At 40.3% G+C, this 12,862-nt stretch overlaps 1 protein-coding gene across 9 annotated transcripts in view; it reads left to right on the top strand.

Annotated features, from left to right (window-relative positions):
* Window positions 1-12,862, top strand: part of GTF2I (general transcription factor IIi) — a 120,690-nt gene that overhangs the window by 21,930 nt on the left and 85,898 nt on the right. For all 9 annotated transcript variants that reach the window (XM_019511394.1, XM_019511392.1, XM_019511395.1 and 6 more), the window contains exons 4-9: window positions 997-1,131; window positions 1,679-1,862; window positions 2,058-2,086; window positions 3,443-3,491; window positions 4,231-4,274; window positions 5,513-5,590. In XM_019511394.1, the coding sequence (XP_019366939.1) occupies window positions 997-1,131; window positions 1,679-1,862; window positions 2,058-2,086; window positions 3,443-3,491; window positions 4,231-4,274; window positions 5,513-5,590 (519 nt within the window). The remainder of the gene's footprint in view (window positions 1-996; window positions 1,132-1,678; window positions 1,863-2,057; window positions 2,087-3,442; window positions 3,492-4,230; window positions 4,275-5,512; window positions 5,591-12,862) is intronic.

Here is a 12,862-nt window from a genome sequence, read left to right as displayed (position 1 = left end):
GCTCCCCCCCAAATATTCTGCTCGTGATGAGTTAGCTGGTTTTGTATATACTTTCTAGTAGTAACTTGATAATATTTTTCAGTACAAATTTAAAATTTTCAGACCTCTCACTTAACTGCTATTTTATGTTTGGTAAGGGCAGCTCCAGCATATCTCCTCTTTGTATACACATACAGATATGCATTTTTTGGCTCTTCTTTTATATCAGAGTCTAGGAATATATTAGTAAGCCTCTGGAAGATGCAGATGATGGGAAGTTAAGCTGACTGTCTGAAATGAAGTTTTCATCCACCATTTTTATGACAGAGAGATGGTATTCCTCACTCTGCATGTGTGAGATTTTGTTCAGAGAACAGAAGAAGTACAAAAGCTTACACTGGAATAGAAGAAGGAAAAGAGCTTAGATCTTATTATCAGCTGCGCCTAGTAATGGCTTGACAGCACTCTCATTCAGCAAAAGGAGACATCTGCTTAAAAATGTCTATTGCGAAGATGAAAGAACTTTGCTATGTACAAGCAGTTGTACTGGGAGATCATATTGTTGCTATCAAAAAGAATCAGTTAAGCATATACAATGTAAACAGAACAGAGTATAATGTAACTGCTGAATAAGACATCAGAAATACAATTTGAGAGTTGGCAGACTCCTTAAACATAGGCATTTTAACTTATTCTGCGACTGCCTCCATCTTTCTTGATACCTTTCTGTTAAACTGTTTCTCTTAAGATTATTGCAGTGTTTCCTACTTTTTCATGCATAAAGTACGTTCTTGGATGGTTCTTCTAGTTCATCATCATTTTGCATAGGGATGATATTAATGACCTTCATAAATAGAATACAACAGTAGTGGTGTTTATCTGTAACTTCTGTAGATCAGCATGTTTGCCTGTAAGGCAGTTATTCCTTTGACAGCAGTGGCTCCAAAGCTGTCCCAGAAGTTTAAGGGAATTAGTATTGTTTTTTCTGTTCTGATGCTGATTAATAATAATTTACAGGTGTTACTGAAGAAGAAAAAGCTGCAGAACTGCAGAAAAGAAAGACAACATCACCTTTAAATCGGCTGACAGTGGATGCTGTTGAATTGGAAGCTCTCAAAAAATCTGTGGAGGATTTCTTTTGCTTTTGCTATGGTAACCACTGTATTAAAGTTGAAATAACTCTTCCTGGGACTTCTGTAGTAGGATAGATAGTCCTAGCATTCAGCCTAGCATATGGTTGAGGTCACAAGTTTAATTTAATTTTAGTTGTTGGCTTCAGAGAATATTTGCTCTTGTTTATTTCACATCTTTCTTTGTCAAATAAGAAAACTGTGCTTAAGTTTCTGGGCCTGGGTTATAGCCTTTTTTTCTCTTCTTGCTTTCACCCTGGACATTAAGGCTTGGGAGTCTTACAGGGAAAGTGTGTTCTCATATTCCTTTCCAGAGGAAGATGCATTAAGGCAGATGTATTAAGGCTTTCCTCTTCTTGGCTAAGGAGGCCTAGAATTATGTTTCCAAGTGGAAAGAACTGAAGATAGGAATACCAGATACGTGGTGGGGAGCATACAGCTGGGAGAAACCTAGGTCAGGGGCATTGGGTTATGGCTTGGAACAAAGAAGGGGAAAATATAAAGGCTAGCTTGTGTTGTATTAACTCTTATGTATTTCAGATCTCCCAACAACTTATTTTCTTCTCCAGGTAAAGCTTTAGGAAAGTCCACAGTAGTCCCTGTGCCATACGACAAGATTCAAAGGGACCAGTCTGCAGTTGTAGTGCAGGGCCTTCCAGAAGGACTCGCGTTTAAACATCCAGCAAATTATGATGTTTCAACACTGAAATGGATTTTGGAAAATAAATCGGGGATTTCATTTATCATCAAAAGGTTACCTTCTCCCCCTTCTATCCCCCATCCATTTAAATTGGAAGAGCCAGTTGATATTTTTCCAGGGCTACCTTGAATTCTGTTATTAAATGCACACAGTCTGCTTTGTTTAAACAAATGCTGCCTCTTTACTTATGCTACAAAATAAATTGATTACTGCCTTCAGATTATGGATTTCTTTTTGTTTTGATGCAGGCCTTTCCTTGAGCCAAAGAAACACCTAGGTAAGTGTGAAATTGTTTGCAGCAACAAAAACGGATTCAGACAGTAGCTAAAATGCAAGTTATCACGTCTGATGCTTTTGTGCAATACTTAAATGTGCATTTGTAAGTAAATTGCCCTGCTTTGCAGAGATGTGTGACTTAATTCAGTTATGAAACCATTATTGTTTACTCTACCTTCTGTAATGAACACTTAATGAAGAGAGAGTTCATTCATCCTCCTACAGAACCTCGTTTTACTGAGTTGTTTATCCTTTCCCCATTTCACATAAGCAGAATTGAGCCACAGAAAAGCTAAAGCTCAGACTTTCAGAAAGTTTTGAGGTGTTTCAGCACTTAAAATCCCAGCTGGCATTTGAAATTTGAGTCAAGCTTCTAAACTAGTCAGACTGATGAAAGCAAGGCCTACATACCTTTTAAAAATCTGGATCTCCAAAAAAGGAGTCAGTATCAGGGTATGCGTTAGGAGTGGGGAATTCCTTGCCCCCATTTCTTTGCTTAGACTACGTAGCACATTACGTTTTGCAGCACCTAATAATATAATCTAGGGGATATATATTTTCAGGGATAACCTGTGGGTAGGGCAATTCCAAGAATCCATGCGGGTAGGTTACCATGAGTTAGGAAAGGGAGTTCTTCAAAGTAGAACGGACTTGCTAGGAACATGGATTTCATGTCAGCCTATTTAAAGCCCTACATTTACTTCTGTCCTCTGTGAAGGGCTACTGCACAAGATCCTCAGAAGGGTTGCATCTTGGATCACTTAACCATCCACTGGTGCCGAGTTAGGAAACTTGGCATACTTGTTATCCTCAGGTGAATTGACTGTAATAGAAATGGTACAGATAGTAATGAGTAAATGAAATATCTTTTTCAGAAAAAAGGTGAGTTTCAGCATATCAAATGATGTTAGATGTCTGTTGTTATATAATGTATAAATTACTTTGTAACCACTTTCATAGCTCTTCTTTGAAAATTTATGCATTCTGCTGTATTGGAGAGGGAGGCAGGGAAAATTTTTAAAGTGTCCACTTGATTTTTGGCAAAGTTCAGACTTAATTCACTTATCTTTGATAGTAGAATTTCTACTACAGCTGTGTAAGAGATGACATAAAATGTTCATTGACAGATACTTTTGAAATAATGTATGTGTGTTGCTTTAATATGTAAAACACTATAATAATGAGGAATCTTTTCTCTACAGTTCTGTATAGAGGAAACCATTCTGTAGGTATATGTGAAATGCAATCATACTCCTATTTCGCAAAGCAGTATATCTCTCATTTTTTATACGTTTATGCTTGTATATAATGTAAATAGTGTATGAAGAACGTTTTATAGATTGCTGTTTATTTTCAGGAATTCATATGACAGATTCTGCACATACAGTTACACCTGCAGGTGGAAGGTAAAACTTTCTCCCCCACTTAATTCTTCTGTTTGAAAACAAAAATATGTATATAGGTAGTGGCTCTGGGCTCTTTTTTCATGTCTTAGGATTTATTAATAAAGGAAAACATATAGAACCTGTGTATGTGGTACAGGTGTCTGCTGTATATTTTTACATGGCTTATACCTTTCTTCATGTAGTTTTTTGTTTTGTTTTTTTTTCTTTCCACCTGAGTTGCAAATAACTTTTATTTGTCTGGGATAAAAAATGGCATGAAGTCAAATTTCCGGACCATTCTTGGCCACTTGTATGGCTAACAGCTCTTCACAAATTCACTGGAAGTTGAAATTCCCCTCAGCCCAATGATTGCTGGAATGTGTAGGTTGCAAATGACTGATAATGTCACAAGTGTGTGCAACAAACTTGTTTTTTCTACTGTCTTTTTAATGTTTTACAGTACAGCATTATAAATAAAGTTTTTGAGTTTCTAAATGCATCTAAAAACCAGTGCAGCAGTGAGCTCATGATACCCAGTATCTTCCAAAAAGGTGAGGCTAGGGACTTAGCGTTTTGAAGGCCACATAAGTTTGGCCAGTTAGCTCACAATGACATCTTTACTTTTTTTCCCCAGTTGGCAGGTGGTACAATAAAATTATTATTGTTAGACAAATACATATGAGGAAGCTTCTGTAAGCCTTATGTATGTTCCTTTTCTTTTAAAATCTAATTTTATTTATTTTTTAATTTGTTTGTTTAGTTGCAGTTCTGTCCAGGTGAAAACAGAACCAAATGAGGATTCTGGTGTGTAACATTGCTTTGTATCTTTGTGAGAAATTCTGTGTGAACAGCCTGTATTCAGAGAGTTTGCAAGGCTATAGCTGGCTTGAAGAAATAAGTAGTGTAACAGTGAGCCTGTTAGTCTATAAGGTGCAAATCTATCTTGCCTTCTGCAACACTTACTATGATTTGCATTAGAAGAATACAGCTGGATTTAAATGAAAGTGTGATTGAGGAGTCTATAAGGTGCAAATCAACCCTGCTTTCTGCTTGACTCCAGATTAACACGGCTAGCTGCATCTCCTAGTAGGACCTAATTGTGCTAACCTGCTCTTTATGGATTGAAAAATGTGTGTAAAACTGTTCAGTCGTGAGGGGTAAGATCTTGCATTTACCAGGAGCTCTTACGGAGTTAATACCATGGAGCAGCTGATAACATTATAAATTTGCACTCGAGCTTATCCAGTACCCTTAATGCTTCACTGGCTTGAGCTAGATTTCTTAGGGCTCAGTCCCTGTCAAATGCTTAGTTTTTGCTTAATGCTTTGAAACTTGGGTTTGAGTCCTTATTGTCTTCATCTCAGATAATGTAAGTGAACAAATCCTATGCAGATAAATGCTTCCAGCTCATTTAATGCATACAAAGATCTGATATTTGTTTGTGGGGTTTTGTGTTTTGTCTTTTTGTAAAATGACAGTGTGGAGAGTTGATGTTTGCTGTTCATGTTGCTAGAACAGCTGGATCTTCTTCTGCTGTTTTGCAGGTGCTTTGAAAACATTCTGGAAAACATGAGCATTTGAGAGCATTGTTTAGCAAAATGTAGATCAGTTCAAGGCCTGCAAGTTGTTGCTGTCCTCAGCAAAATTTTTGAGTTCCAGAAATCTCGAGGCTCTTTCTGAACTTAATGTGTACAACTATCGATGAGCAAAATCTAGTTTAGAAATGCTGGGGGGTGGAGATGCAGAACCTTTATTAATGGCTATTATAAATTGGGAGGAAGGGAAGTCAGCTTGACTCTATTTGATCAAAGCTTGAGTTTGCAAGGCTAGCTAGTTTGAAGAAAGAAATAGTGTAATAGTGAGCTTGTTTTGATGTGAAAGAAAATGGGTATCTGAAACCTTGGATGCCCTTTTTTATATACTTGCTCATCAGACGTTTTTACGTTACTTTCTTCTTGTACACAATAGAGACAAGTCAGAGTTTTGTTTTGGAATTGCTTTGTCATTTGTCTGCATGTGAGACACTTGTGTTGCCTATGCAGGAATTTCACTGGAAATGGCAACAGTGACCGTAAAAGAGGAATCGGAGGATCCGGACTACTATCAATATAATATTCCAGGTAATAATATTAGCTTTCATCCATTTGTGTTCCAAAAGGTATGTGTTGCCTCATTGTGGTAACTTTTTACCTTGGAAGAACTGCAGACTTTTTTGGAGGGGTGGGGAAGGAGAGATAGAAATGGCATTATAGAGGAATTAATTTGAATTTAATATTAAATGTACTGTAATTTATAGAATTTTGGCAGAGCTCTGTAATATATATTCATTCTGTTTAGGTTTAAAAATTGTAACCCCAGAGAGAACCTTTTGTCACATTTTAAATTTTAGAGAAGGCTGTGAATGGGGTACAGGTTTCCCTCGATTTTATGTGGTACATGCATTCCCGGAGAAAGGTGGATAAATCAAATTTGCATAAAGTGAACCCACTTTATAGTGTAACAAATAGGGATAGGTTCCCATGGCAATGAGGGAGTGAGGCTGGGACTAGTGAAGGGGGAGGGAGAGGGGTGCCACTCTGGAGGCTGCACAAGGGAGCAAAGCAGAGGGAACAGTCAGTGGGTGCGGGGCTGGCGGGGGCCCATCTTGCTGCTCTGTGCCCCCTGGGAGGGCTGCAGGCTGGGGGGCTGTGCCGGGCTCTTCCCATGGGGTGTGTGCCCCCGGATCTGTGCACGGGGCAACAGCAGGCTGTTGTTGCAGGCTAGGGCCAGCAGCGGCACTGGGTGTTCCTGGCATTCGAGGCGGGCTGTGCCAAGTGCTAGGAACAGCCCAGTGCTGCCACCAGCCCCGTCCTGTAGCAACACCCTGCTGTTACCTCACGCACAGATCTGGGGGCATGCACAGCCCTGCAGCCCTCCGAGGAGGTGCAGAGCAGTAAGAGGCACCCCCCCCCACACACACACCCACTGACAGTTCCCTCTGCAGCTGGTGCCGGCTGCTCCTAGGGCTGCTGCAGCAGGGGCTAAGGTGAGTGTGGACAAACTGCCGTACCGTGCCGCTTGGCTCTCCACTTGTTCCCACTCGCCCCAGCCCCTGCTGCAGCAGCTCTAGCAGCCGACACCAGCTGTAAATTTACCTTGCATTATGGTGAATTGGGGGTCTAAAAATGCATATCGCCTAAGAATGAATTTGCATATACAGACCCTGAATAAATTGAGGGAAACCTGTACTCTAGACTCTGCCTGGGTTTAGGCTTTGTCTGCCATAAAATATAAACGGTCTAGAGCTGACTGAAAAATGAAACAACTTTCGTATTACTTCAGAAATTGGCTAGCATTTTTAACAACTTATTTTTTGTAGTAATCTGATTTTGGCCTTGTTTTCTGATGTCATTTGACACCTTTCTGGTTGATTTAAAAAAAAAAAAAAAAAATCACTGACCTGAGCAATTGAAGCTGATAACAAAAAAAAATGAAACAAGTAATTTTTGCAGAATGCACAGTTCTTCAGGAAATGTTTAAGGTGTCTGTGAAATTTTTGAAAATAATCATTCCTAGATTGGTTTGCAGATGTAATTGACAACATAGCTCATGCCTTCAGAAACTACAGTCATTTAGAGGCAAGTTCAAAAGTGCAGTAGACCAGTGCTCTTAAGCTTCACACTAAAAAATCTATAAAGATGTAATACAGGGGATAGAGTTTCTAAGCTCTCCATTTAATACACATATCAATCAAGAAAATTATATAAATTCAGATTTGTTTTACAGACTAGATTCATTTAGTGTTTCAGCCAACTGGAAACGGGCAGAGCAAAAGAGACCAAGGGATGCTAAAAAAGGAAATATACAAGTTGTCTTTTTAAAGATGACCCTAATTACTAATTGATTGTAATCATTTTAGTAGTTTTTACTGGCTTGGCTGTGGTTTTGCAAAATATGATTGGAGAGTAAGCGTTGCTGAAGGAGTTTGAAATTATCATGACTTAGTAAGGGATTTGGGGCTGTGCCTGAGTTCAAATGCTCTGTATTTTCATCTCTTGGTGTCCAGTTCTGTGATTCCATAATCCCTGAAGCCACGGCATACAGAAAACTTGAAATGTTTATTGAAAAGTTTATGCAAAAAATTCAATTTCTGTAACGGACTAATATGAATAAAAATTGTTCAGAAAATGTTGGCCAGCACTAAAAAACAAAACAAAAAGATCATTTGGATGGGGAGGCCTCATTAGGGCATCAAACCCAGGTGGAAACTTGCATGCATGTCTCCTGGTTTTTCCGCTTTGCCAGCTTGCTCACTTATGTGAGCTGACCGAGGATTGATGTTTTCAATAGCAGATTCAAGGAGGAAGGAAGCGTACCTTCAGTTTGCTGTGGATGGGCCTCCCAGTGGAGGTGCTTGGATTTAATAATGTTATGGTCCTCATTTTGGAGGGCTGAACAGCTGTTTTGTTCAATTGTGTTAGGTTACTCAAACAACAATAGTGAAAGAACATGGGGTTTACCTTTGAGGCTAACCGATTTAATCTGCTTTCTCAAGCGGGGAGAATACTATTGTAGTCCTACTGGGTTATGTCAGTCTCTGGGAAGAATTTCCAATGTGCCATTCACCACAGGCTAGGAACAGATGATGCTTTTTGTTCCTAGATAAGTTGTGCCTTTGGCTTGTTCTGGAACAAAACTATCCTGGGATTGGCATGTACACACATTGCCCTTCTAATCAGGATTTAATGAGTGGCAGGTGGATAAAAATCAGTGACACAAAAAAAATCGCTTTTAAATTTTTTAAAATATTTTATTTATTTTTTAAAGTTGCTTTTTAAAAAAAGCTATAAAAAAAGGTTAATTTAAGATATGTTAAAGCTCAAAGGTATCATCGCGGAATAGGGATTATAGCTTCTAATTGTATACTACTTGAGACAATATATTCATGTAACTTTTTTAGAAAAGTATTCATAAATAAGTCGCAACCTGCCATGGATTATATTAGGGGCCCAATCTTACGGGGTTCCCAGAGGCTTCTCTATACATTAATAAAGTTTAATATTAAAGAAAACCACTCTACCCAATGTTACTGTCCTCAGTTTAGAACAGGGGTTCTCAATCACCAGGCTGCGGCCCTGTGCCGGGCTGTGGGGAGTTGGCTGCCGGCCTGGAAGTGGCCGCAGACCAGCAAACAGCGGCCCCCCCAGGGCCGGACGGATAGGCTGCGGCTCCTTCTGCAGGGCCCACGGCGGCGCAGGGTTTGCCCCCTGGTCAGCTGTGACTGCTGGGCCTCGGTTTGCCGGGCCCAGGGAACCCCTGGTCTGGGAGGTCCCATTAAGGATCTCTGATGTTTCGTTTCAGTTCTCAAACTGGATTTGTCTCTCCAGAGATAAACATCCTTATTAACACTATATGAAGATGAGAAATAACAGGCCTGATTACCTACCCATCAGCCCTCTTGTCTCTCTGCAAGTTTGTCAAGCTCCTACCTCTCTCTAAAAGTGCAAAGTTTCAAGAAGTTTAATGAATAAAGGAGATCAAACAACAAGATTGCACTTTTTATAGAAAACAATGATTAAATTGAGGCTTCTGACCAGTGATTTTAAATCGTGATTTAAATCCTAATTTGAATCTATTTGATTTAAATAAAATCCACCCTGGAACGAGTGCTGCTTTTTTGCCATCAATTCAGTGATGCAGTTCCTAAAATAACTGCACAGACGTAATTTTGCATTATCCCAGGATAAACTGTTCCTAGCTCTTACCTGGGAAACTTGTAGGATTTATCCCAGGACAATGGACATGGACATGTGTATGCTTGCACTTTGTCTCTGCACAAACACTGCTCCTTAGGCAATAGGGAGAATCCAACAGACTCTCCCTATTGCCTGAAGAACTGTGTTTGTGCCTGAAAGCTTGCAAAGAACAATATTTCCAACCATTTCATTGGTCTAATAAAAGGTATCCCATCTACCCAAGGAACCTTGTCCGTCTTTCTGTCTGTGTCCTTAGACCAACACGGCTACAACCAACAACCCTAGGGGCTGTTTAATGACTCTTATAGTTAAGGCTGTTGAAATATTTACATTCATAAGGATTTTTTCCAGTTGTTGTTTTATAATCTTGTCAGACTTTCATTCATTTGGCTGAAAGCTTATGTGAAAACCTCAGCTTTTTCTGAAATTGAGAGAAAACGGTTAGAACTTTGGTAGGAATATAAACAAGCCTTTTGGTAATATTTTGAAAACTCTCTAATCTGTTTGTCTGGTCTGTCTGTCTCTGTCTGACTTCCCGAGTTTCAGAGATATTTAAAGTCTTAGGCACAATCTAGTAACGTGATTGCAGGAACTGGGCATGCCATCGAGATTTTTCTGGCTGTTGTGTTCTAAGTTTTTACTAGTGATATGCCAACCTTCTGTTTGTTATATGTTTGTCTGTAAGAGAGTGTGTTTGCATGGGAATGTCATCTGTGAGTACATATATAAGGAAACAGGGTTTATTTGTTTCATAAAGCATATGCATTACAGTAGTCCTTACATGATTGCATAAGGATCCCTGGTGCATTTGGCAGACGGGCTGTTGTGTAGTGAAAGTATCAGGGAGCCATATAATGAACGATTAGAAAAACATCAGTGCAAAAAAGTGAATAACTGATCTTCACTAAGCATCCTGAGGTCTTTATGCTGGGTGAGACTTGAGCACCAGAACGGATAAAATTGAAATTTTTTAATTAAAAAAAATCGGAGTTTTTAACTTTTTTAAAATTGAAATTATAATTGATTTTTCCGTTTTTAAAAACATGGAGAAATGCAAGGTGCATTTCGTTTTCCACCTGGAAAGGGGAGGAATGGGATGGGGGGGTGAACCGCATCACACTTATAGGTTTGGGAGTGCTATACTCTCTAGCACCATGACCAAAGGAGACTTGGGGGTCGAGATTGACCACGAGATGAACGTGAGCCACCAATATGATACTGCAGCTGGCAAAGCAAACAGAACTCCGGCTTGCGTCTACGGACGCATCTTGAGCGAGACTCAGGATGTCATCTGCCCGCTGTAATCGGACTTGGTGAGGCCGCAGCTAGAGTACTGCGTCCAATTCTGGGCTCCACAGTTCTGGGCTCCACAGTTTAGGAAGGACATGGAGAAGCTTGGAAGAGTCCAGAGGAGAGCCACGCGCATGATCAGAGGGCAAGAGAACAGGCCTTATGGAGAGAGGCTGTGAGCTATGGAACTCTTTGGCCTGGAAAAGCGCAGGCTCAGAGGTGACTTGGTGGCAGCGTATAAGTACATAAGAGGGGTGCACCAGGATCTGGGGGAGCGCCTGTTTGCCAGCGTACCCCAGGGGATGACAAGGTCCAATGGTCCCAAACTCCTGCAAGACTGTTTTAGGCTGGACGTAAGGAAAAACGTCTTTACCGTCTGCGCCCCCAAGGACTGGAACAGACTCCCCCCAGAGGTGGTGCAAGCACCTACTCTGGACATTTTAAAGAAATGTTTGGCTGCTTATCTTGCTGTGATCCTTTGACCCTAGCTGAGTTCTTGCTTCTTGGGCAGGGGGCTGGACCCAGTGATCCTACGAGGTCCCTTCCAGCCCTAGTGTTTATGAAATCTGTGGAAAAATAAACCAGCTTAAAATGAATTTTGAATTGAATACAATATAGGCTAAGGTATGTATTTAGAATAATCCAGTCAAATAATATGTTGAGTCAGTGAGCCTCTAGTAAAAACTTTATTTGAGACTTGGGCAGTATAACTTGTAATGTGAAAGAATGGTAATGATTTTGTCTATATCCTTTATTCTGGATCTAATAGTCCAGGTACAGATCTGAAACAAGTCACTTATCCCATCAGCTTAACACAGGGTGGTTTTTTGTTGTTGTGTTTTTTTTTAAGGAGTGTACCCCTTCTGCTGGCGGTGGCCAGATGTGGAACAGGCGGGGGCTTGCATGCGGCGGCACAGGGTGGTGGGTGGCGGCGGGCGCGTGCGAGCTTTTCCCTCTTCCCCCCCCCCACCCCCATTGTGCCTGGTCGGCACCTGTGCAGCCCACAGAGGGGAGCCACTGCCCTCGCCTTCTCCCTTCCCACGGCCCTGCTCCTGGGAGGCAGCAGTGTGGGGTGATGGGTGGTGGCGCTCTGTCCCTGCCCACCTGTGAGTACCCCTTAGCACCTTTCCAGGTACCTCCAGGGGAACACGTAACCCTGGTCGACAACCCCTGGCCTAATAGATACAGTCTACAAAACAAGCAACTAGATTTGTTGAAATTGAAGAGAACTGAAAGCAAATGGAAAAGGCTGCAAGCAAAATGCATCTAATGACCTGACTGAGCTTATAAACTAGTTATGTGACTCTACAGCTTGGACTACACAACGCACTTTCTTCAAAACGGACCACAGTTGAGTAATATAATCTCTCTGAGGATTTTAGGGACTGCTGAAGTAAAGCAGCTAAAGTAGGGACACGTCCAACTGAAGCAAGTTGGAAATGGGCAAGAGTATATTCTGTTTGAGAAACAGCCAGACCAAAGTTAAAACGATACCATGAAAATAACTGTAGACAGTTTAAAGTAAAGGTTATACTCGTCATGAAAATATAGGGGGAAAATGTACAACATGGAACTATAAAATATTTGTCCAGAAGAGGCTGTCAAAATGCTAGGAGCAAAGGTCTGCTTATGTCTAATTAAAAACTGAACCAAGTGAGCCTCAATTTAAGCCACTGTAGTACTGTAATCTGTCTAAAAAATGTTTCTGTAGAAACCATTTAAAAATATATTATATGGAAAGCTAAAATGCATACAGGAAAGAAAATTACAAACCATGGTGCTGCAAAGAACCTAATGCAGAAATTGAATGGCTGTCAAATACCATGTTGACTGGCAAAATGCAGGTAAATGCATTCCAGCAATTTCAAACGATAAGTCATTATTCAGAGGGCCTAAATGATGATTCCTGTTAAGCTGACATCAGATAGCTTTTTACAGTGTTGGTGAAACTATATAACTGTAAGTCGAGCATACACATAAGCAACTCTGGGAATGATGACATCCCTCAAAACTTCGTCCTCAAAATTTATTCAGTATCTCTTCCTATGTGAGAGCAAAGGCAATTAGCATTGACCCCAGTGTAGAGACTACCTGTATCAGTAAGTATAAGCAATATATTTATTTAAATATATTTAAAGCCTACCCTTTTCTTACAGTTCTTCTCTCTTCCTCCCACATTCAACCACATGCATCTTTTCCATGAAAACAAAATTAATTGCTGTAGAAACAGATTATTGATGTGATGGAAAAAATTATAATCAAACATCATTAACTGAAACTTTAATGTGTATGAATGTAACATAACCTTAAATCACTGGATGATGGGCTCAAGATCTGCAGCATTTAAAATGAGATGTTGTGGTCACA

This window comes from Gavialis gangeticus, unplaced genomic scaffold, assembly GCF_001723915.1.
Source record: "Gavialis gangeticus isolate Ggan-Ray unplaced genomic scaffold, GavGan_comp1, whole genome shotgun sequence".
In the NCBI taxonomy this organism is placed as follows: domain Eukaryota; kingdom Metazoa; phylum Chordata; order Crocodylia; family Gavialidae; genus Gavialis; species Gavialis gangeticus.
The sequence above is the reverse complement of the archived record's forward strand: the minus strand, read 5'-3'. Positions and strand labels throughout refer to the sequence as shown.